General features: G+C 45.2%; 1 protein-coding gene across 1 annotated transcript in view; it reads right to left on the reverse strand.

Moving 5' to 3' along the window:
• The window catches only part of ADAMTS9 (ADAM metallopeptidase with thrombospondin type 1 motif 9), an 83,551-nt gene that overhangs the window by 51,235 nt on the left and 6,444 nt on the right, over positions 1 to 25,872 (reverse strand). Inside the window, exons 4-12 of the mRNA XM_075713654.1 lie at positions 16,890 to 17,176; positions 15,841 to 15,924; positions 15,617 to 15,738; positions 15,171 to 15,211; positions 14,943 to 15,048; positions 12,802 to 12,948; positions 11,799 to 11,940; positions 11,475 to 11,582; positions 6,698 to 6,843 (exon numbers count right to left, since the gene is read on the reverse strand). Of these exons, the coding sequence (XP_075569769.1) occupies positions 6,698 to 6,843; positions 11,475 to 11,582; positions 11,799 to 11,940; positions 12,802 to 12,948; positions 14,943 to 15,048; positions 15,171 to 15,211; positions 15,617 to 15,738; positions 15,841 to 15,924; positions 16,890 to 17,176 (1,183 nt within the window). The remainder of the gene's footprint in view (positions 1 to 6,697; positions 6,844 to 11,474; positions 11,583 to 11,798; positions 11,941 to 12,801; positions 12,949 to 14,942; positions 15,049 to 15,170; positions 15,212 to 15,616; positions 15,739 to 15,840; positions 15,925 to 16,889; positions 17,177 to 25,872) is intronic.

The following is a 25,872-nucleotide window of genomic DNA, read 5'->3' on the forward strand; positions in this document are numbered from 1 at the left end:
ATGCAATTGCAGTTCTGCAACCTGTTCAGCACAGTCAGTATTCGTGACAGCATTTTGATGGCTCTGTCTACATCTATGCGTGTCTTTAATTAATAACCCAGGCTGAGAAGCAGGAAAGATTATGCAGGTGTCTAATAAAAAAGACCATATATGCACTGCTAAAAAGGGATGAAAAAGGGAATATTTGCTCTCTGATGAATGCACCGGTAGTGAGAGAAGCCAGGGAGGAAGAGCAATGTCGTCTTCCCCATCTGAGGATTTAGTTTCACACTGAGGGATCCCATACAGGGGGACCATCCCTCCACAACCCCATCAGTCTTATGGATTTGGTGGCTGAGGGTTTGCATCTGATCTGGTGGGTTGCAAATAACTAAACATCATGGCAGAAATGAGAAAGGGCTTCCCTGTGGAGGCTGAAAGGCCAGGCAGGACTTAGTCCTTCAGGACTTCTAGCCCAAGATGGTAGAAATGGTAATGCTAGACACTTTTAAACAACTTTGTCTCCATGTATTCCAGAAAGCACCAAAGACGACCAGTAAATACTTTACACCCATTTTATAATAGAATGACTCTGGTATAAACTGGGGAGACTGATACCATCCAAGCCACTTAAAAGCGAGTGGATAAGCCTAGGAGAAATTGTAATTTTGAATTTCCTGAACTGCCAGATTCAGGGCCATAGTCATAAACCTATTTTTGTCCTCGTACGTAGACGGAGCCTTTGCCAGATAACAGCTCGCTTTGGGGACTGAAAAAGCCTCTCCCACGCCAGCCGCTGTCAGCAGCAGTGCAGAAGCGAGCTGCATGTGGACGGCATCAGAGGAGCCCAGCAGAAGGCACTTTTCTGGCGAGGACTCATTTTCAGCTATGGTAATGCTGCGAGGAAAGTACCCTTGGGATACAGGCTATCCTATTTACTGTCTGTTCAAAGAACATTTCTTCTAGGAACTCGGGTAAGATTTCATATGCCCACCTACATGCAACCCTCTGTGTATATAATAAATTGTAATAATAAAATAAAGAAGGATGCACCGTGCTTTAAATGTTCAAAAAAATCACCACTGTCTCTACTGCTCTCTTCTGAAACTTCAAATGAAATTTGGAGGGCATGGTGGAGGCTTCTACAAGCTACCACCATTAATATGCATAATAAAAACTGCAGTACCACCCAAGCAGCTTTGCTTTTCCCCGATGTTACAGAAGGAAAGATACTGCAATCCGGATGAAGTGTTGCCAGGGTCAGCTTGGGCAAAGCCGTAATTATCCAAAAAGGAAAAACTATACCAACTAAGACCTGCACTCAAGGGAGATGAAGTTAATGTGCATCTCAGCCATCAGCATGGCAAAGCCTTCACTGCCTGAGGTTAGCCCCAGCCTCTCCCGTTAACAGGCCATTTCAGAGGAGTCAGCAGAGGACAAGAGCATCCTGAGTGGCCAGAGCCAGCATGTCCTGACCACGTCGTGCTGGGGCACATCTACAGAGGCAGGTAGTGGCCCTCGAAGCTCAGGACGTCTATGCCCAGCTTCAGCCTCTGCTGCAAAATAATGACTAAACCTACACCTTCTACCCAACCCCTGAACAAAACAAGTGCCTGTGCTAGGAAGAAGCGCAGATCAGAAAAGCGACTCGCCAGGCGCTGAGCTCCTGGCACCCCCACCTCCTGCCTCTCAGGGCTTTTCTTCAGGATCAGCGCTGCCTCATCCCAGGACCAGATGCCCATCAGTGCCTCAGGGATGCTGGCAGAACACATCTTCCCTTTGAGCCTCCTCGGGAAGGAAGCCAGTTTGCATGCTTGGACACCCTCCAAAACACGAACCAACGAGTGATGAACAGGAGTCACCCCTGCCCTTAGCATGGAGATGCCCACCATAAGCTCTCCACGTTGCATGCAGCCAGCGTCTCCTAACCTAACAGAGACAGAAACCCCCTGCACATGTACGAGGGTCTCTACACACAGTGAGTCAACCAGTTCCTACAACTGAACACAATTTTTTTTAGCATCTCTGCACATCAGCCACCTAGGAAGCCCAGCAGTGTCTTTTCTCCCACAAATAACAATTCTTCACTCCTGCGTTTGAAGACTATTTGTGACTCAAGTAGCAGAGTTCCTGTGAAATAAATGGGGAGACAGAGGCACGCAGAGGGGCTTGCGCTTGCCAAAAGATTACCTGCAAAGTGGGGAAGGGCGGGCAGACTTCCCACCACTTATCAACACTGCGCTAGGGTTGCTCACAGGTTTGGCAGAAGGAGTTGCCTCCTCCAGCAGCCGCGGGCAAGATGCAGGGCACCACCAGCTACACGCATGGGATTTCTCCTGCCAGCATCCCCTCCTCGCTGAGATACGCACTGCTGTGGTGCAGACCCCTCAAGTCCTGTCCTAAATGCTGAGGGGTATGATTTGTCTTTAGGCACAGCCTGGAGCCGTAGCTGGTAACGCATCAGCTCTACCTGCTCCGAGGGCGACTCTCACACGCCATCTGGAAACTAAACGCGTGTCACTTGCAAAGGTTTCTGGTGCCTGCAATTAGGCAAGTAACAGTGCTAAAAAGCCCAACCAAACGCACAGTTCCCAGTGCAGATTTCAGTTTACGGACTGATTTCACACCAGTTCCTAGTGGAGCAAGTCTAAACCTGGTTTGTACCAATTTAGGCTATTCTCCACCTTGGTATGACAAACAACTTGGATTAATTTAACAGATTTACACTTGGGACCGCTCCAGAGCTAACCCAGTGCAGCAGCCCCTGCAGATGCATCCCGGACTCCTCCTGCCTCGGAGGCTCAACGGTGATTGCCGGGGGTTTCCCACCGCTGGAGCCCATCCCGCAGACTATTCCCATGCAGGAATATTATCTACTTCCAGCTACAAAGGGACGTCTCGACCATCTCACTACACAGCACACTTAGCTGTGGCAGCAGCACACTCCAGACCTTGGTGAGTCCGAATCATTCATGGGGGAGTTACCAGGATTCATCATTTTCACTTCAAAAGCATTTATACCACAGCAGGACCGCTGCAGTTTGACAAAGGCTCTAAATAATGCAAACCTCTAGCAGGGCATTTCTTTAAAAAATTGCAATTACAACATTTTTATGGTAAACACATTGCTTCCAATATAAATCAACTTAATTAAAACGAGACTTTTAAATATTAAGTTAGTTAAGAAGAACATGCAGGAGCCTTTTTTTTTTTTTAAGGGTATGTCTAACAAAATCCAAAGATCCTAAGCTACTGTATAGTTTCCTTTTCTCTGGACGTGACCCATGAGATTAAGATAACATTGAACACATGGACACACCACAAACTGAAGGATGCTAAAACTCGCCATCGTGTTGCAAACTGTCAGCTTTATAACTGTGGCAGTAAATCTCCCCGCAGCCAGTGCTTGGGGCTGAAGCAGACTCACACTTCTGACATTTCAAAACAGTCCCAAACCATCCTGACAGTGGTAGGGTGTTTTTTTTAAACCAGCATTGTTTTTCACAGAGTCTGAATAAACAGAAAGAGCTGACCCTGAGAAATAAGTCAGCCTCATATAACATTGATTTTCAGTGTCATGAAGAAATATGGGATACTTACACTACATAATACTTTTATGGATAATCATCAATGATGAACCGCAGAGATGGAAGGGAAAGCAGTGCATGCATAGAAACCTCCTTGTTCTCTCTTAATTTCCCTTCTCTCTGAATCATCTATTTGATCAGCAAACGTCCGGTGTGGACCTGCTTTCTATCTAGCATCGTTCCCCTTACAGGGTCCGGAGCACACCCAGGCTTTGCTGCATTTCTCCCAACATGTCTTAAATATGTAATGCTTAATGCACCACCTGCACCTATTAAACTTGAATAATTTCACAGGCAGACCTCGAGGCAGCACCCAAATCTCAGTGCCCTGGCAGCGGCAGGTAGAGGCACCTTGCTGAGAAGTGCAGTTTTGGGGGTGCTTTGCATGTGCTCAGCCCCAAGGGCAGCGGCTCTGCCGGGGGGCACTCAGGCTGCCACAACAAAAGGACCCTGGAGACCAACTATGGGGCACGTGTGTCCATCTGCACGCCTGCCTGTGTGCCTGTGCTCATGCAGTGACCGCAGAAAAATCTGTGAAGCCCTAGCATGCACAGATCAGTTTGAGATCTCCTTCGCACCATCCTGGGAAGTCCTGGGACCGGGAATTGGTACATGTGCTGCCAGTGGCCAGCACAGTTATCTATTGATGTGTTTACTTGTCAAGCTCAGACAGCTTTCTGCACAGGTGGATACTTTTGTGATGGACTAAAACGCAGACGTGATCAGACTCGCATCCAGAGATAACACTCCCCCATCCAGAAAGCCATTCCTGAAAACAGGGCTCCTGGTATTGACATCTTATGAAATATGCCTTTTCCCCATAATTCTGCAGCTATGCCTTGCTTTGAAAACCAGGGCTTGCACCACAGACCCTCTACGTGACGTGCTGCAGCCGTGGGCTTTGTCTGTACCAGCGAGCCTCGAATTCCCAAGTGGGCAATCTTGGTGGGAAGGGTCTGGTCTGGTTAGCTAATACATTCCTTCACTGTATGTCAAAACACAGTCTGCTGCCATTTCAGAGGCTTACAGCTCTTCCTACAGCCCTGCAAGATACTCATCCACGTAGGTGTCAGAGCACATTACAAACAGAGGCAGGAGCTGCAGCCTTATTTTCTGTACCATGGCAGGGGGGTTAATTTTCAATGCCATATTTAACACCATATTTTATTGGCATGCAAGATACCGCCCCAGATCCCTGTGCACAGAAAAAGCTTTAAAAAGTTAAGCCATCTTTGAATATAAAAGACTTACTGAAAAGTATTTCAAGGTACCTGGGTTCGTTTTCCTGCCTTCTACAGCAGAGAAGAAACAGAGACTAGACCTATTCTGTATATTTTTTAAGTACTTTGAGAAGTGGGAGAGGCAGAAGAGTACCCAGCAGTGTCTTGTCCAGTTGCATCGTCTCAGCAGCCCCACAATAACAGGGATGCAGAGGGTGGGAGCCCACTCTGCGATGTCAAATTATGGGGACCAAACAATAGAGTCAGTGTAAAGCTCTGTGGACGGTGCTAGTACAGATGACCCCCTGCGGAGATTTCGTGAGGGGCTGGAGAAGAGGCCAGTGCCAGCTGCAAGGGTCTCAAAAAGAGGCCTGGAAAATAACCACTATTAGTGACAAGCGCAGGGGATTTCACAGGTAGCTTGGTGCCTAGCATATTTAAGTGCTTTTGCAAATCCCAGCCAAAGTGATATGCCTCATGAAACACCAAGATGCAAAACACAAGCTGTAAGGGAAGATGGAATTTAAAATCCCTTGGCTAGCCTTTAGGATAAAAGAGATTTCCTATCACAAAAAGCTATCAGTCCAAACAGATGCCTCTCCAGAAGATGGGAATACATCTCACTGACAGCATCCAAAGGTTTGGCAGCATAGCTATTTTTGCGTGTGGAAAGATATTTTTCTTTTTGCGTCTCCATGGCTACTGGAAGACCATATGGCATGTGCTGACTCAGCACAGCGAGAGGAGAACTCCTTTGTGCTGGTGTGTTTCTCAGCATCATTTTAATTAACGTGCTGGTGTTTGACTTGCTTACCCTCAACCCTTCTCTTCTCTTTTGACACTTGCCCAGCCGCGCTGAGCCAGCCTCTCCTGCCACTTCGCCACTGGTGCCGCATGTACAAGCTCTCCCTTCTCCCATTAGCAGTGATGAAACTGTCACTGGTGCATCACTAATAGCAATTTCCTTGGCAATAAGCCATCCAACACCAATGACGAGAACGAGGAACGAGCCTGCTCAATCTTTTTAAGACCCGTTGGTCCAACCAGCTCCGCAGATCCCTCTCCTCTCTGTGTCTCAGTCCCAAATGAGAGCCTGGAAAGCACTGTGCCCACCCCACTTCTTGCTCTTGTGGGCTGAAAGGAGGCAGTTAAACAGAAACCAGCACAGTTCACAATTTATGTAAACAGCCTGTTTTCATACCAGTTGCTCAACTTGGTACTAATATTTCACAGGCCACACATTTGTCTCCTTGAAGCCCATGGCAAAATTCCCTGCCATTTCAAAGGGTGCAGGATTTTGCATTCCAGGCTGACGGCAAACATTTTTGAGTGCCACAATTTAATGGGGCACAGATTTCTGCTGAGGTTTGGCTAGTCTGCACCAGCTGCCATGTAACTGTATAAAGGATGAGCTGCAAAACCAGTCAAAGCAGGAGTAAAATGGTAGAAAACTATATAAAAGATCTGGCCTGTAGGAACAGCTGCAAAAGCAGCCAAAGCAGGGGTAAAATGGTGAAAAATGGATAAAAACATGGCTCTTTCCCTTCTCCCTCCTTTCTGATCCACAGCTTCGGAGGAAGAAAAACACCTTTGGAAGTGGGACCCCAGCTGTGCCTTGCCAGGAAAACAGGAGGCAATAAACCCACACAGATATTAGCTTTTTCCTTCTGTCTCCACTGAACGGATCCCTTTTTAAGCGCACTTTACCCACAAACCAAACCTGTGACCGGCTCCTCCGGGCTTCCCATGCTGTCTCATCCGTGCTAGGCAAAGCCACCCATTCCCGGGGTCAAGCCACCAGTCCCCAGGGCACACGTGGCTGGGAACAGCCAAAGGGGACTTCAGCCCATTTGGGAAACCCAGTTGCTTTTCCCCATTTCACCCACCGGCGCTTCCCCTTCACGCACTTACTCGGGCCTGTTGCACTCTCGTATCGCTGTCTTTATGCCACCGCCACAGGTTCTCGAGCAGGTCCCGAAAGGGCTCCACGTCCCCCACGCTCCGTCTATCACCGGCGCCTCTCGCTCTTTGGGCACGCACATCCCAAACCGGCAGTGCTGCACGCAAAGGAGAGTGACAGGAAAGGTGAGTTTGCGTTGCTTTTGCATTACGAGCCGACCGACAGCGTCCAGTCTGGACAACAAGACTCAGGCTTACTGATTTCTCAACCACACGCAAACTGCAGCAAAGATTTTGCAATCAAATAAAATTAAACTTTTTTTTGTCTGTCATCCCCACATTTTTCCTTCTCTGCACCCTCAAATGGAGAAGTGAAGGCAAGGTGCTGAGTCCACAGGAGTGATTTACGGGAAGAAGACTGAGGACAACAGCAACCACAGAATATTCCCTGTTTACTGGTGCAGAACAGCACGGCAATGCTCGCGGCACTGGCTTTTCAAAAAAGCTGCTTATCTGATTTCCTGGAGAGCAGCAGGAACCACACAGTGTCAGGGGAGGAGACAGGCAATGGGGAAAACACCAGGGAAAACTCAAACATCCCCACAGCTGTACAAAGAGGGAAAGGAAACTTCCAAACCCAAAGGCAAATAAAATAGAAAAATGAATTCCTCAATCCAAAGTATTTTTTTTCACTCAGCCATAACATGGCACTTGCCAAGGCCTGGCCTACACTTTTGTTCTCCAGCTATAACTCTTGTTTTCTATTGTTTGGAAAACTGGCTTAAATTATCTTGGCAAGCCCCTGTCCCCCATTTTTATGGTATAAATTGTGTCCCTTTGGGGTATGTTTGCTAGTTTGACTACACAGACTTCTGGAGAGGTGAGATCTAGGGGAGAGTCACCTTCTGGCCCCACCAGAGCAGATGGAAAAGTGTCCCCAAGACCCGTGCGAGCAGGGCTTCCCTCTCACTGAACAGTGCTTGCTAAAGCAGATTTCAACCCAGAGACGTGCTCATCTGCTGGTGGATGCCTAAATCTTTGCAATTATAGGAAGCCCAAACATTGGTGATTGCTCAGAGATTAGAAGAGGTTACAGACTTAAAGAAGAAAACATGTAGTGCATCATTAAAATATTCCCTTGCAATATTTCTCTGCACAAGATGCTGTTCAGGCAGGGAAACACCTGACGATCTTTATGGCAACGGAATTGAATTACTGATGTGCCATGTTTTTCCAACCCTTTCACTAATACCAGAACAAGGTTGTATCAAGATGCACCATAAGCTCATCCCCTTTTTTAGACATCCTTATGATTCACCTTAGAGAAAGCTATGTAGGAAAACAAAGCAAAATCAGGCTATCATGGGGGTTGTGCATGCAGCTTATAGGACACTGGCTCCACAGAACATTTAACACCTTTTGCCCACGATGGCCAGCTTGCCACGTTGCTTTGCTGATAAAGAAAGCTGACCTCGGGTGCATTTGCCTATGGGCATGGTTTGCAGGATGGCTGAACAACTCGTAGCTTGGGCTCTAAATGTGGTGTTTGCTCAGAGACGAGCATGGACTCTAGGCTGCAATGTGCCCTGAAGATTTGATTCCCTAGATAGAAACTGGCTGAAAAATATCTGCTACAGTAAAGGACAGGAATAAAATAAGCTGAAATGCCTGTTTCTTTGGCTGGAGGACAAACCCTTGTGATGCACAACTCCTCCTGGCATTTAGAGGGTTGAAAAACACTGCAGGATGGGGACCCCATGCCAGTCCTGTACGGGGACAAAGCGGTCCAACAGCTATCATCAACGAACAAAAATACATGACACCAATCCAACAGTGCTGTCCCGGTGGAGAACTTCTCGCAGCAATGTTGATGCTCACAGCTAAATATATAACCACAGTCATGCTTGGCACCACTGACCCAGAGAAGACGACTGAATAGCTAACTAGTGAATGTACACAGCTAACAGACCGTGACATGACCTATATATCTCCCATCCGATGGTTGAGAATTAACCAGGAAATCACCTATATCCCTTGATTTTATTAAAAAATTGGGGGGTTGGAGTTGATGGTAAATCAAAGGGGCAAAAAAAAGAGCAGCCGTTTTAAATAAACAGCAAGATTATCTTATGGAAACGCAATGGTGTTTCTTGGAACCACACTGTGCATATTCTGGCTGTGCAACCTTCGTGCCTTTTGTATTTTAAAAATAATTTCTGCCTTGAGTTACAACAGAAAACTAAAAAGCCTGCCAGGGCTCTCTTTCCTATGAGCTTACAGATCAGAGAATGAAGAGAATGAAAGAGTTTTTGTCTGGAGCAAGTTCAAAATAACTTAGACACACAGTTGAGCAGGAGAGCAATGGCAGGGATGGGAGACACTACAACAGACTTTCCTTTCCTTTGTCTTGCCACTGGAGTCCCAGATAATTCCCCAAATCCAGCTCCCATCGTTGGGCTGACTTTGGCTGAATAGATTAGCAGGGGGCAGACAAATGCTGTGCAGCTTCATGCATGCATAACATATATGCTACCTGCTGCCATACGGCAGGAGACAGAAATGATTACTATTCGTCTGCTCTTCTTTTTTCATTCTTTAAACAACCCTGAAAACCACAAGAGATGGAGGCCCAAGTTTACGACCCTCTTCATTTTCTTTTAGTGATTTATTTCCACACGACAATGCACTGGTGCTGTGAAACACTGTAAACCATCATGACTGGTGCTCACCCAGCAAAGGCCAAACTCTGAGCTGGGCTTATTACTTGATTTAGTGATATCAAATTCAGTGTCCTCACATGCAAAATATGCATAAGCTAATACTCCCATGTTGTTTTAGTGTCCTTGATTTAAAGATAAATTTAGAGCCTGGTTAAATCTACATCCCAGTAGTTTCAGCTAGATTTTTCTTAGCTATTCAGGCTCCCTCATTTCCAAAGATATCTCCATAAAAAAATGGCACAGTATTTTCTCCATCTGCCAACCCATGTATCACAGGCTTTAAACATGCAGACTTGAGGCAAGGCATTAGTCAGCAAGGAGCAGTTTGATGGGGCTCCTGGCCACAGCAGAGTACCAAAATAGTGATTTATTCCAATGAAAAGCACTCCAGAGTCGCACCTCAGCACTTCACAAGCCCAAGTAAACACCGAGAAGAAGAGAGTTTATGATGATCCAAACCTTAAGCTTGAATTAGACCAACACACAGACACAAGAATTACTCTGTAAAGCCTTTTTGTGAGAACACATTCAAATGCCTGAACACGAGTGGACTGCCTTAGCTTTTCTTAACAGCCCATCAGTTCTCTGCTGAGAAGTTCAGGTCACACTTATCTAATTTGTCTAAACTTGTCAAATTGTCTAAATTTGTGGGCTGAAATGTTTTTGCTTACGTGACCTTTATTAAGAGCCATGCAGCTGGACGCTGCCTCTTGGATGACATGGTAGCTCTGAGGAGGTGCTAATCTGCTCAATTGCAGTTGTTTGCACATCACTCTGGCCATATCCAAGGGTAACAGCAGGTTTGTCGGAACGAAATTGCAGCCCAGATTTTTGAATTTCAAAAAAATAGTTATTTCTGAGCTTCCAGCAGTGAGCAGACCCCAAGCTCACAAACAGAGAAATTGAAGACACAAGGTCTCAAGTCAAGGGGACTCCACAGATGCCTAAGCTTTATCCTGAGTCTCAAAAAAGGGGGGATTTTACATAAAAACATTAAATATTGGTGCACCACTGGCTCCAAACAGTAGCACAGAACTAGGATTTTCAACCACATCTCTAATGCACATTCTCAACAATAAAAACAAATGTGTCGACTGCGCTTTTCCCTAAGAAAGGAAGGCAAATTGATACATTATGCCCATTGTCTTGAAGGAAATCAGTCAAGTGTTGTTGAACAATTGACCTTTCGGACACATGCAACTAAAGATTAATTAAAGATTTATGGAAAGTTATATCTAAAATAGCATCCAGATATTTTTATTAAAATACATTTGAAAGACCATTAATTAAAATGTTGACTCTTTCTAAAGAAAACTTTAACTGTTGATCATTAATAGTCAGAAAAGCAATTTTTTAAGCTATACCTTGTAGAATAAAATCACACTTTTTTTACTAGACCTAGATGGAGAACATTTTTGTTCAGACAAGAATTCTGAAAAATAGTTAGCATTTTTCTTCAAAAGCTTCAGTATCTCAAGAAAATAAAAAGAAAAATCCTCTCAACTATTTTTCTCCTGATCTGGACAACTAAAAACTAAATACTTATTCTAGAAACTACAATGCTAGCTGAAAACTAACATTGCGCATGGAAATTGCAAGTTTCTATGAACTACTGCCAAAACTGTTCCATACAGAAAATGTCAACCAGTTCTATATTTTACTCTGAAGTTGTCAAGATGAGAAGGCAGTTGGCAAGTTTATGTTACACAAAATTACTAATTGCTCACATTGCATAGGAAATTCCTAATAAAAGCCTAGGGAAGTTTTGCAAAAGTTTTGCTCAAGAGTTCACTCGAGGGCTTTAATTTAAAAAGATAAGCACTCCAGAAGGAATACCTGCTTTAGACCATGTTATGCCAACCAGTCGATTTTAATCACGTTATCTGGCATAGAGTTGACCTATGCATACCCCACTTAAAACACACAGAGCTGCTTTGGGCTTCCACCCTCACAGTCAGAAGCTGTGCCCCATAAAACTGGCCATTGGGATGGGATGATTTTGGCCGATATGCTTAGGCTGAGCCCTAGGAAACATAGCTACAAGGCACGAACCAGCAGGTATTACAAACCTTTCCAGGCTCACATTCTGTCCCATCAGCCCAAGGTGTGTGTTGGGTACGACATCCCTTGTGTGCGCCATCAATGTTAATACACCAAAGTCGCCGACACTGCATCTGCTGAAGTTATTGAAAAGATCAAAATATTAAATAAATATGTGCTACATGCCTTACCAGATAGATGATCCTTTATGAAATTATCCCCCTAACATTTATCATTAACTCACAAGCTTGACAATAATTTGATGGCTTGTGAGCCTCCCATTCATCCAACCCTAGGAGGCCTTATTTTGCCCTGGCAACACCAGGAAAACCAAGGTGTGGAATTTCACTTACCATATACGGGCACACTTGAGATCCGGGTCCAAAAATTAACTCACATTGTTTGTTGACGTCATAAATCAGCCCCGGGAGCTGCTGAGGCAACGCGTAAGTTCTTGATGAAGGTTCATCAAGCAAACACTCCCCATAACCAGTGCTACAGCACAAAGCAGAAAAATGGTGTTAAACAGGAGGCGATGAGACTAGAACACATTGGTGTTTACCTGAGTCAGCCTTAGGGCAGATGCACATTTGCCATATTTAACAAGCACTACAACAGGTACTGCAGGCTCCGGCACAGGAGGGTAGGAGGCTGCATTACACCACCACCCCCGTGCTGTGCTAACAACCATCCACCACGGTGCAGTCACAGCTACCCTGGCAAAAGCATTTCTGAGCGTGCACGACCTGCATTTAGTTGCTGAGCATGCTCTGGTATATATTTAGAAAGAAAATCATTGATTAGCAGAAGAACCGCCCAAGGAACCGAGCTCCTGGATTTGCCAGGACACCATCGTGGCTCTCGTTCTGCTCCCCATCACAACACGTGGGAAGGCATCATGGCAAAATGGGCGATCACTGTGCATCAAGCTGACCCATGGGCTCAGGGAGCAGTGTTCCCACCATGGACTAGGGCCAGGGCTTTATCTTGACCTGTGGAGTGGAAAGGCAGGTTCAATCTGCCTCCTAAAACACGGCTCTGTATCTGGGCCACAGGGCTTGGAGAACTCACTCTTCAGGTTCGAGGAGAACGTACATTCCTTAAAAGCAATATCCATGGGGGAAGACTTATTCTTCCCCATAGAGAGGCTGGTCCTTGCCAGCTTATCACGAGGCTGAACTGGCAGGGACTGGATGCCAGGGGTGCATTCCTGCTTTATGTAAAGGATGTGTGCACACAAAAATCCTTCTGATTTCCTTCAAATGCTGCACACTAGCATTTCAGATTAACTGATGAACCCCATGGGGCGCATGCATATGTCAAAACAGCCTAACACATGCATATGCAAGTCCTTACTCCAGAAATTCAGTGATGTATTTCCTACTGCATTTTGACCACATCCAGGGATTGGTGTAGAAGTTCAGTGTTGGTGCCATGACATGCTGTTGATTTTTACCTCCATCTTCTTTGCACTTATGATTGTCATCGTGTGGCATGTTAAATCTGAGAAAAACAGCAGCAAAAAGTACAGTCAGTTAAATGGCAAATGTCAAGTATTTAGTATAGCAACAGTGAGAACTAAATGTAAGCAAACCCAACAATTTTTCCTAGATATGCTACTGACAGATATTACAGAATGAAAGTATTAATATGCACATATTTATAAGTGCCAACAAGCATTGCTCAAATTGGGTACCTAGCATTTGTCTGCAAAAAACTATGCAGGACCCCAGTAAGCTCTCCACGCCATGACAGCAAGTATTTAGCCAGACAAGTCCTTGAGAAAGCCTTGAGAGAGCAATTTCAGCTGCAGTTTCCTTTTCAGCTGATGGACATGATCCTGCAGGCAGGCTGGAGTCTGGCCCCACCTTCATAAAAATGGCAAGTTCCCTGGAATTGAGCCAAAGAGCCAAGAGTTGATGTGGGGGGAATAAGTTTCTGAAGGAGATGAACAACTTGAGCCCACTGACCACCGCTGCGTGAAGTCCCTCATGTACATAGGCAGCACCCTACGTTGGCTGCAAAACGTTTTCTAATGCAGTTGAATACCTTGGGCCATGCCGATCCCTCATGCTGTTGTTTAAATAGGGTTGCGCTGGGAATAGACTTGGCTCCTATACTTTATGTGGTAGGTTTACGAAATGCCATCAAGCATCAATATCAGCAGAAACCCACGCAAAGTTTGCAGCACATGACATATTGAAGAATGCGGCAAATACAGTAACAGAGACAGAATGGCTTAAAGCGCTTTGCTGTTTGAAGTGGAGAAGGGGAAATGACCCGGTGTGATCCTGCGTTCGAAGGCTGGGGAGTTTATATCCCATTAAGATTACCTCCAATGAACCACCTTTTCACTCTGCTCCCTGTAAAAGAGCAAAGAAGCATTTCCTGCTCGGAAGCGCCGCTAACCCCTCTGGCAGCTCTGGGGCAGCATTAGCGAAGGAATTAGCCACAGGTTGGGTGTTGGGAACGCCAAACCTTCGTGGACTTTCTGTCAGGAAATCTCATTTAAACAAACACTACTGTAGTTAAAAATAGACCATCTCAGCCAGCGCTCCGTAAAGAAAAAGCGAGTTTAAAACAATGAGAGATCTGTTCTGGAGTACTCATCCATCCCAGACCTACAGACCTCCACTGCAAACCAGACATGAGGTAGTTTTGGACTGAACCAGCTGCCTAAGAGTTGTAGCTGGGGGGTAAAGGACTATGTGATCTAAGATGATTTTTCCCACTACCACCCTCAAAAAAAGTCAAAACCAGTTAGAAGAAATTTCCACTGGAAGAGGTGCATCTTGAATGACAGCATCTGTTCTGGGGATGTCCAGCAGCGTGAGATTGTCCCTCATGAAATAGTTCAGGAGGTGCGTCAGGCTCACTTATGCACCCTGATCACCTGCCAGACTCCCTGGGTAAATTCCTCCCTCCACACACAGCTGCTGCGCTGCCTACAGTAGCACCACGCACAGCAGTGGGATGAGCTGTGGCAGGCTGAGGACCTGCTCTCGGAGAAGACGTCAGTCCCGAAGGCCAGGTGAGACCTGCCTGTGCCCCTCACCATGGTCCTCCCTGAGGCACCCAGCACCTCCCAGCGCCGGCCAAAATCCTGGCTATTCCTGGTGATTTGGCCAGGACATCACAGCTGCTGGGGCAGGTCCTGCTGACATCCACACGTAGATGTAAGAAGATGCAGTAATAATGGATATTTTGTTAGCTCTTCTCCCACGCTTAGGTGCTGCTTGGGGCACCCTGTCACTCATCCTCCCCAAAATGTGGGTCTGCTGGTTTTGCTGCTCTCAGATAGGCTCCAGAGCACCCCACCACCTCCCAGAGTCACACCACAGTTTAATCTTCCTCGGTGGTGCATCTGCTGCCCAAGTATATTTATCTCCTCTCAAATAATTAGGCTCAGCAGGTACCAAGTCCTAGCCTGGCTGGCAAGCCGTAGCTAGCATAAATCTTGGGCTATTTAAATGTAAATGTATTTACATAAAACATACACATGGCCAAGTTCATGTGCTATTGTGAAAGCAGTGCTCAGTCCGTTATCTTCACTAATTGAACAGCTCCTGTACGGGTCACAGACTGTGCCCAGCTCTGCCAGACCTAGGAGAGAACAAAGAGGTTTACGATAGAAAAAGAAAGGTCGCCCACGGTTCAGCAAAGGCAACTAACATTGTCACTACAAAAAAAAGTTATTAAAAGACAAAGGAAAAGGTTCTTCTTACCGAGAGTATCACATTTGTCGTGCGCTCTACAAATATCCTGTCTGAAAGCAGAACAGACCTGACACATTAATTTTCAGTGCAGCAGCAAATAATAAGCACAATAATAACAATATCCAAAAACAATTCTTGGTCCCCCAATGGACCTTCTCATGCGGGTTTGCCACATTGTCCAGTCAGAATCTGAACCAACTCCCTACCATAGTCAGAGTTTTTCGTCTTATGTTGAACCCATGGGCAGACCTTGGACAGTCCTGAACCTCTCAAAGTCATCTACTGCTATGGTGGACACATTATCCCAATTCTGCTCACAGTTACACTGCTCCCACAATTGCAAATGTCGTTACACCCACATCAAAACCCAAACATTTCCCATAGCTGGATATATTATGTGCTCACAGCCTCTGACACATGACTGGCTACAGTTTTCATGAGAATATTCACCATACCTGGTAACAAGCACAGCTGTATCATGTTGAAGGTGACTTCCTTCAGGATGGTTCTGGGATTGCTGCCATTGGCAAAAGTTTTTTAAGGTTGTCTGGGCATTGTAAGATATTGCAGGACCATCCTAATAAGCAACACACAGAAAGCAGGTATTTTAATTATTCATTGCAATGTTCGCTACAAATGCCACTGTCAAATAGAAGGTGAAGAAAATCACTTCCATTACCTGTTCATTATGTATCACGACCAATTTCACAATAACAATATTAATTAAATTTCCAATGCTTGGGTCTTTGTAGATAGAAGCCACCTGTTTCAGAAATATTCAGAATTATTACTAACATTCAAGGAAACAAACAATTAAGACAACACACGTGTGTTTTCTATTTTGCAACTGTTTTTCTCCTGCACTGCTCTTCTGCCCCACTCAGTGCTCTGATGCTACTTGGAGAGACCTCCTGCCAGAGAGCACAATTTTAGAATGAAACAAACCTGCTAGTATAGCAGAAACCCAACGTTTCCTTTTGCTTTAGCACATATTTCACCAAATTACGGGATCATTCTGCTCTGAGATACAATGACCACCAGCCAAGACTGTCAAAAGCAACTCATTCTCTCAAGTGCCTCATTTTGACATGGACAACTGTATTCACTGCACTTCTACCCTCGAATAGGATGAAAAACCCTCCAGTGACACAACTATGCTGGATACTCACTTCCAGTCACTCTGCATCTACAAAGCTGCCTGTTTTGGGACTGCACTACTGCATCCTACTACCAGCAGCTACTAAAATGCTCATCTTCAGCCTGGAAAACCAACCCTAGCACCATGCCAAGGATCAAGGTGACCACAGGCTCTTTCTCCTTGCAACAGCAAGGGAAGTCAGGCAACTGCATAACCTACTAGCATCAGTCCCTTGGAGGACACAGTCCCTGAAGTACCTTTTTAATTCATCTGCTATTTCACACGTGCTTAAATAAAAACAAGAGTACAGCATGTGGACTAAAGGGACAGCGATATTTCTCCTGCTGCCTGAAAGCTAAAAGGGAGAGGTGTGGGAAGAGTTTGGAAATGTGCTGGGCTTGGGAAGGCAGAAGACTCCAACCAGTGTTCCCCAGCCAGGTTTTACCAAGCTTTACTCTAATCCCAGCATTATCTCCATGCCTGGCCGAGGCAAACTGACAGTATTGCATACGAACGCAGCAGAAAGGGTGCTCTGTGACCACTAGAAAATGATCCATGGGCGATTCTATTCCCGCTAGTTGAATACTCACTATTGACATTAACGTTAAGACATAGTGCTGTAGATTAGCTCCATGGTAGGCGACCATCCTGCTGTCAGCCACCACCATCACTTCCACAAACCGAGGGTAGGAGAGAAACCGCTTTGTTCGTTTGTGGCTCTTCTTTTCACTGACGTTCCCAGTCTCGTTATTATCCGCAGAAAACGAATTCACTTCCAGGCTGTGTTTCAACATCTCCATGTCAGATAATATGCTGCTTTTTGCCCACTGTCTTCTCCAGTGTTTCCGCTTGTTCTTTTTGTGACTGTGTTCACGATCTAGGATTAAAAAGCAGACGAAAACATAAGGTACATTCTGGAGTGAATAAAGTTAATACCACATGCATGTTATGCCAAAATACCCATTTACTTCAATGAAGAGTTAGCAGGCTTGTTCCAAAGAGCTAACCAAAACAGAAGCACTCTGTGGAAGCCCACCATGTAATTCAACTTCTAAGGCTTGTCTTTATTTTTAAAGTAATCTTACGTAAGCCAGCAACACTTAAAGACAGACATTCATGTAAAGGCTTTCCTGCGGCAGAGCTGTCTCCTTGCCCAGGCAGGAGGGATGGAGCCTGGGCTGCAGTTCAGTTTAACGTGACGTGAGCCCGGTGATGGTAATTAGCCACCGCCGCAGCAGCGTGAGGATTCTGGGCACGTCCAAGGTGGCCAGGAAACCACAGGAAACAAAGGTCCAAATCCTGTATTTCTAACTCAGGCATGAAGGACAGCAGGATTTGGCCTTCATAGCGAAGCAATTATATATGATTTATTTCTGTCTCTAACAATAACATGGCTGGGCTTCAATTCCCTCCCTCCCTTTATTATTCTGTGCTACAGGAATGGTAAAGGTCATCTAATAGCACAGCTGCCACTGGCTAAAGAATAGAATTCAGGAAGTTTCACATATACTGCTTTTGATATTCAATTAGGCCAAACATAAAAGCAGCCTGAAAATATACTCCATGCTGACACAAAGACGACAAAGTGAAGAGGGAGAAGAGGCAAGTAAAACATATGGAACGTGTACAATTAAGATTTACCATCTGATTAGTATGTAATTATAGCATTATTTAAATGTAAAAGCAAAATCAGTCTTATTTGATGCTACTTAATTTTTAATCAGTTCATCATAGGAAGTAGCTAATTGAATGCGATTCATCCATGAGAGACTGTTCGCTTCTGCATTTAATATAAAAGCCAGATCTGAACTACTCATCTAAGACTTCAGGCTATGCTCTTTGTAGCTTTAGTTTAATTTCGTCATGGTCGTGAAAAATATCACATTTCCTTATCTGACCCACTGAGTAGGTTAGAGGAAGCATAATATTAGGGAACAAAGGGATATTCAATGCTCAAACAAGATTGAAATGATAGGAAACTTCTTAGCTATTTTTCCTGTATAGTTTCCTTCTAGGATATTTTGTAATAATTTCCAAAAAAAGAAATAAAAAATACATTGTCTAATATCAAGGCAGGCAAGGGGGGTCAGCCAGCTGCTACCTGTCTGAAAAATACTATCCTTTTGCCCTGTGTGTAAATAGGCAATAGAGTATTTAAGAATTAAATCCTGTTCACTCGGCACTACCCAAGTCCTACAAATTCCCCTTTCTCAATATAGTCCAGGCCACCTTAATACAGCAGAGAGTCCTCAGTTATTTGAGTAAGAATCCGAGAAAGCCAATGGCATTTGTGGTTATAATTGGATTGCCCTAGTTCCTCTGCACTAATCAATGCCCTCGTGTTGGCAAGGTTGTGCTCTCACGCTGGCACAGTTTTGTGGGCAACCGTGACATTATCCCAACTCATTCAGTGCCAATCAGTGCAGGAAGCCAACTATGCATACAAATATCTTAAAGGTGAGAAGAAGACCAGACTGAGGAGAAAGTGCTAACCTCAGCCCTCCACCCAGTTCCCCTCCTCTCCGCACGCTCAGCCAGTCACTTAAATTTCCCTTTTGAATAACTAACTTCCAAAAGCAGGCGGCACTCAAGGAAAAACGCGTTAAGGATGGGGAGATGCTCAACAGGGCTTGAGTGAGGCTGAAGGCAAGGCTGCGGTGTGAAGGCAGAGCTCTGCACTATCCGCCACCACGGCTCTGCAGAGCCCCAAATGGGACCACGGGGCTCAGGCGTCTTCTCCTCCGGCCAACCTCACAGAGAGAGGTTAGATAGCAAAAGAAGAGGGAAATGCAAAGGATTCTTTGAAGAGACACCTGTTATACAGGAGGTGTTTAAAGAAATTAATTTACATTCCCAGGCTTGCACTGATATCCTGCAGTTAGTGTTGTCACACGCTCAAAAAAAAAAGAATACCAGCCAAAACCAGAGAGGTCCACATGAAATGCCAGGTCTGGTTCTGAGAGCCCCCACCCGACCCACCACACAGGAGAACCAGAGCCCAACACAGTCAGGTACACCCAAGCACAGAGGAAAACCTGCCTTCCTTTCTGTTACAGAGACCTGGCGTGGTGCCATAGAATCATAGATTCATTTAGATTGGAAAAGACCCTTAAGATCATTGAGTCCAATCGTTAACACTGCCAAGTGTTGGTACAGTATCACTGTACTTCCCCATCCAGCACACAAATCAAGTCAGCCACATCATCCCTTCAAAAACTAACATATTTTTTTTCCAGCCATGAAGTCACCCCAACATTTAAAGCATGCTATTTGGACAAGTCACATATAGAATGTTTGCCAGCCTAGTTACTGTAAAACCAAGCACAAGCGAGAGGGGATACGTTGCATGTAAAGCCACTCCTGGACTTTGATAGTAGTCAACTGTTATCTTCACCCATCTTTTCTGCATATAACTACACTCAGAGATGGTGCACATTCAACTGTAAAAAATTAAACGCTAACGGCAGTGCACTGCTCTCAACCCATCCATAAAACCCCCACCAGCGTTAACAGGAGTTGCATACAGGCACTGCCGGTACTCCATGTGCCTGATGCTGCTGATAACTCGCTCTGTTACGACGGCCACAACAGAAATGCTCTTACTCAATGGTGCAGCATACTGCCATTTAATCAAGCAGGAGTGAAAGTCTCTCACGTTACGCAAGAAAACGGCAATTTTACAGCAACAGCTTCCTACTGCCACACACAACACCAAAAAAAGGGTGTGATATTTTTCCACCTGGTTTTGCTTTTTTTTCTATTGTGTTAATACATTAACAGAAATCAGGAAGGAAAATGGTTTGCTTGGCAAGCTCTCAATCTCTGCGAATGACCTGAAAAACATCTACCTACACATGGCAGTAATTGGATGGGTTGAAGTAACAATACATTTTCTTTAATTTGCAGAAGAAACAAAACCCCAATGAGTAGACAAATGCTTTAAAACCACGCAAACTACAGATCAATAATTCAAGTACTAGGCGAACCTATGCGCTGATTGAACAGTTAATATTCATTTAAAAGGTGGCTAAAAGGCTGGTGGAATAACATCCATTTTACTGCTTGCTTTACTAAGACAGTCTATGGTGTTTGCACAGTCTTTAGACAGACCTGGAGGTGTATGTTCATTTTTTTTCTGCTTGGTTTCTCCTTTACTATGTGGGACTTAAAAAGGAGACCCGATCCTATGACAGGGTTATTCCTTCCTGATCGCATCTTCCCACCCATGCCATTTATTTTTGCTTGCGCAAGAAGCCTCAGCCCAGAGCCCACTGAGCTGATTTATGGATGATTCCTGCTGATTAATGGACTTTGGATCTATCCCAAAGGAGAGGGCAGGGGAGACTCAGGCCCTACGCGAAGTAGGACTACTTCGCCTGCATGAAAGGGTAACAGGGCAGAGCCAGGGACTGCTTTTGAAATAGTAGCTATTGTTATGCTAAAACCAAAAATTAAAAGAAAGAGCGATCACTTATTCCAACAGTTCTAATCCTTTCCATTTCTGCATTTACTTGTCCTTGGAATAGAAAGTAATTTGCACAATTAAGTAAGACAATGTGACAATGAAAGCAATTCTAGTTCAACTCCAAGTTCAGGAGAGCTGCACATGGCGGGGGGCGGAGGGGGAGGGACACACCAAAAAAAAAAAAAAAAAAAAAGGGAGAAGTAAAAGAGAGAAAGCAAGACAGGGGAAAAAAAAAAAAAATCTGTTTCTTGAGCTAATAACGTTAACAACCTCCCCCTGCTAGAAAAGGCGCGTGGTCCTCTCAAACCAACTTACTATCATACGTGTTGGGAATGCGTGACCTAGGATTTTTAACACAAAAGTTTGCTGCCCAGCAGTTGGCCCATAACACTCCTAGACCTGCTCTGATCCAGCTGTGCAGATGATAAAACCATCGTTTGGAAGTTAATTATTTATTGCACACCTCCATAAAGCAGATCAAAATGCAGCTGAGCTGCCTCCAGGCAGTCAGTCGGCGTGTGACCTGCCTCCCTCGACTCGAGCAGGAGCCACAGCAGCAAACCCTGCCCAAATGCTTTGCTACAACCGCCGGCTACAGGCAGCTGGCCCGAATTTGCTGCCTGTAGCTGGTACAACAGAGGCCACTGAAGTGACTACCACCACTTCAAAAACAGAGGCAAGAGGCAAAATGGATTTTCTTCATGCAGAGGTCAGACTGGCTAAAAATCAAGCCACATCTTTAGGCTCCTCTTGCCAGGGATGGAAACTGCTTCCTCTTTAGGACCCAAACAGATCCTAAGCTGGACCAAAGGTTTTTTCTCGCCCTGGGTCTGTTTTAATTCTATATCGATATGTTTTATATCTCTATCTTTTAATATATCTACAGATACGTCTCAGATGAATTTGCATGAAGGCAAGTTCTCACCTCTGTTACTGTGGGTGTGCTGCTATGGCCAGCATAGCCCAGAGCTGAACACTCCTTTGCTGCCAGCAGCTTCTTGCCCTGCTCGGACCACAGCCAGGGATTGTAACGTAATGGGGGAGAAGTGACTACCTTGCTCTGCACCACACTGAGATGACCAGTCCTGTGAGCTGGACCAGTCCTGCCTTCCCTCTGGATAGATGCTTGGCTGTGCAATTGGAGCCGCTGCTACAGCTAGAAAGGGAAATTGTCTTTATTGATAGAAGCGAGATCAGTGACCTACATCAGAAGGGAAATGAAGGATCCGGGCCAGCCAGGATCAAAAGAGAAAGGTATTCTGCACTAAGGGTAAAAATGAAAGTTTCCTCAATTTATCTAATCTCCAAACTGGAAAGTGTTCAAACGCAAATCAGTCTGAACCCACTTAACAGAGAGATCAACTGGAGTTTCAGCCTTCATTGGCAAGAGCTAGACAAAACTGCATAGATCAAACTTTCATGGTTGGAACTATTGAAAATGCAGTAAAATATCAGACCTTTCACAGGTGCCACTATTAGAGCAATATGAAGGAGGGAAACTTTAATTTTCCACATGCTGTTCATACTTTCCTTTGAATTAGGAAACAACCTGGGCTCAAAAGAGTTCCCTCCCAAACTCTTTCAGGAGAATCAACACGTTGGGCTTCTATAAAAACGTTTTCTTTGCTACTAAGAGAAACATTTGCACAAACAGATCATAAGCCCTCATAACCCAGGCACACCTGCTCGTTGATTTTCTTGCCTTCCTCCACTTTGAGTTTTGCACATAGACTTCACTAAGGAGCTTCCTAGATGTCCGACTGGAGCAATGTTCAGATCCTCAGAAAGGTCCATGTCCAGGAGCACCTGCTGCTGAAGTCAGCTGAACCACAGAGCCTGGGATTTGTGTTTGTAATATGTGAAAATACTCTAAGGCCAGCAAGCAACACTGTAGAGCCATGAGCAGTTTAGACCAGCATGAAGCATCACCGATACCAAAATCAACAGTCCCACCTCCACTCACCCACTGCAGCCTGTGCTATGGAGACTCCAAGCTTGGAGGTGCCAAAGCTCAAGGCGATGCTGAATCCACCTATGTCTTTTGGGGTGATCCTGCCTTTCTTCCTGCTGCTTGAACCAGAGTGCTTGAGAACCACAGACTTGCAGTTAGCACCAATCAACTTGCCTTAGTAAGACAATATTCTCTGGTTTTATACCATGCAAACACCGAAGACCACACATAATCTAGATGTTTCCTTTCCTGATGATGTATGTGAGAATGCATTCCAGTTGTAAAGAATTTTTTTCTGCCTAAGGTAAAGAGTTGTACGTGAAAGCTATCAGTTTTGCACAGTAGACGGAAACTAGATTAATGAACAAAACAGATGAAAAATCACTGATACCAGTTCCATAATCCACTGGTTCAGGAAGAAAAATAAACTAGCCTTGCAGAATGACTAAAAAAAACCATGGCAAAGCACCCTTGAAAACCACCCTGACACTGCAAGGGGCTGGGCAGTTTGCTGAAGTACATTCCCAGTGTTTCACCTATGAGTAGACATGCATCTCAGCCAGGTTGTGGGTCAAACCAGTACAAATATACCACAGGCACACTGACACACACCGGTGGCATTTCAGCACATCAGGAAAAGAGCCAGGGCTGCTGCCTTCTGTGCTGCCTGGGCTAACTGAACCTATTTGCCCGCAGAGCTCTAGAGGTTGCACTTGCTGAATGCGACTTCTGCCTTGCAAAGCCACCTGAGCACCCAAACTCCTGTGCGTGTTTGCTTGCTCTTAATGCAACTTTCAGCGCATAACAGTCGCAAGTACACCAACACGTTATCCGCACTCATACCTAGTGATACCGATGAGGTACCGTGCCAACAAGAACAACACTGAGATCACATCTTTGTACTGACGCTCAGTAAAAGACGAGAAAGAATATCCCATTAGAAAGAAAGAAACTTTGCCTAGCAATTGGCCACAGGGATGCTGGTAATGACACTACAGGCACGTGGGATGAGAAGCCACAGAACAGTCAGCCTGTTTCTTTTCAGGTGTATATGCCATGGGGTACTGATGAAAAGTACCAAGGTGATACCTCCCTACTTCTCCCACCCACCCTTCTTCAGGAGATGTCCACGCAATGCAAAAGTAGTTGCGAAACTGCAAGTACATCCATTTTGATTTCAAGAGAATAATTTAACTCTGTTCATTTACCATGTCTATGTCGCAAAACAATAACCAATCAATAATAATTTATTTAGACACAATCTTGATCTTCCACCATTAGGGAATTAAACTTTCTTGCCAGATGGATGCTTGATACATTTTCAATACTAAGTGTAACAACAACAAAATGCATGCACCTTGCTTATAGCTCACACTGAGAAATTTTCACACAAAACTGCAATTATGGGATCTGTGTCATTGGCTGTGATCAATTTTGTTAACTGAAGTCAGTCTAGTATCTTATTTCACTTGCCAACATCACAGCAAGATAGCACAAACATTACAGCCTGATCCCTTTCCCAACTCAGTCTGGGAAACGCTTGTGTTTGACATCCCAGGCCCATTTGACCAAGTACTAGTTGGCTGTTACTGTGCTATTACCTCAATAGGAAGCCAGAAATAGAATTAATTACATTAGCATATGGGACTCGTGACGTAACTCTCTCGTTTGCTGGTTTTGGGAGGGAAGGAAACCTGAAATAATTACTATCTGACTATAAATTACAATTGACTTCCTTAAAATGAGAAACTTTTCTGAGGGAAAGAACGAAGTTAATGTTTTACCCTGAGGCCAAAAGCAAAGCTGACAGCTTAAACAGACTTTTGAAAGAGCTCAAGGATTGCTCAACCTGGAAGCAAAGGCTTAGGAAAACCTCCCTGCAGATCTTCTGCAACCCCACAGTTACGTGACACTCAGCAGTACAGAATTTGCCTGAAGACCTGCCTGGAAACTAGACACCCAGAATGTGAAATACTGCTGGATGAAGGGCTTGAAAACCAAAATAAGGTCACAGTTGGAAGCAAGACAAACAGTCCAAAAGGACTAGCGAAAATACAAAAGGGCTCTAGACCAACAGCTTGACTGCAAAGGATCTGGGATTTCACCATGGACCACTCACAAGGGTGCAAACATTGAGTCCTGTGCAAAAGGCATTTAAAGTTTCTGCCTCAAAACCGCTATAAAATAAGAACGTAACACATATAAACTGTCTGTAGAATGAGTATGATATTTTCCACCTCTGGCCTGTCTGGCCCCGTTCCCCACCATCGCCAGTTCTAACACCAGACATACACCTCAAACCACAGCTCAGGCAGCAGCAAGAGCTCATCACCCACCTTGCACCAACAAGAGGCCATGTTACATGGAAAGGGACAAAGTCGGGCTTCAGCTGTGGTGCCAGACCCTCAACACTTTCCCCCCAGGTCACCTCCCCGGTCAGGACAGTGAGAACACATTAACAAATCCACACCCTGGCAACCTCAGCCCAGCTACCCCTTCCCAAGCACACGGGAACGCGGCGGCAGGACCATCTCCTGCTTGTACCACGGGTTCACCAACGACTTCCCGTGCAGCTGGGTGGCATTGGGAGAGAGATGACAAACATCTGTAAGGGCTGAGTGGGCTGGTGCTAATTATAACGCAGGAACGGGATTGCAATCATCGAGCTGGCAGCACCAGGCATTTGCTTGCTCAAGACACAGGGCAGCACTCCTCTGCTCCGGTGGCTCCCCAGTGTCACGTTCAGTGGGAAGGGTTGTTAAAGTTACTATGAAAGGGTAATCTATTACAAATTACTCATTAATGCAACTGAAAAATCAGTGACAAATTACTGATTACGCCTGTGTTACGCTAGCTCAGCGGCAAGACTTGGTTCACGCCGCCGATTTGTCTTGCGCTTTTTATAGCAGCCTTCTCAACGCAACTTACGCACACGCAGCTTCTTTTCTCCTCCTCACCCAGATGAGCACATGAGCCTTGCCTTTTTGGAGCTGCTGTGCCTGGCTGCACATGTGCTGCCTCCCGAGTAGTCAAACCGCTTTAACGCCTTGCAACTCAATACTAGTTGCAGATCTGAGACCCTTTTGCGTCCGTTTCTGGCAGGTACTGAGATGCGCTAAGCCTCCAGGCTGTGCCCCGCAGCCATCTATGCTAGCAA

The sequence above is a fragment of the Pelecanus crispus genome, chromosome 7 (genome assembly GCF_030463565.1).
Source record: "Pelecanus crispus isolate bPelCri1 chromosome 7, bPelCri1.pri, whole genome shotgun sequence".
NCBI classification, from domain to species: Eukaryota; Metazoa; Chordata; class Aves; order Pelecaniformes; family Pelecanidae; genus Pelecanus; species Pelecanus crispus.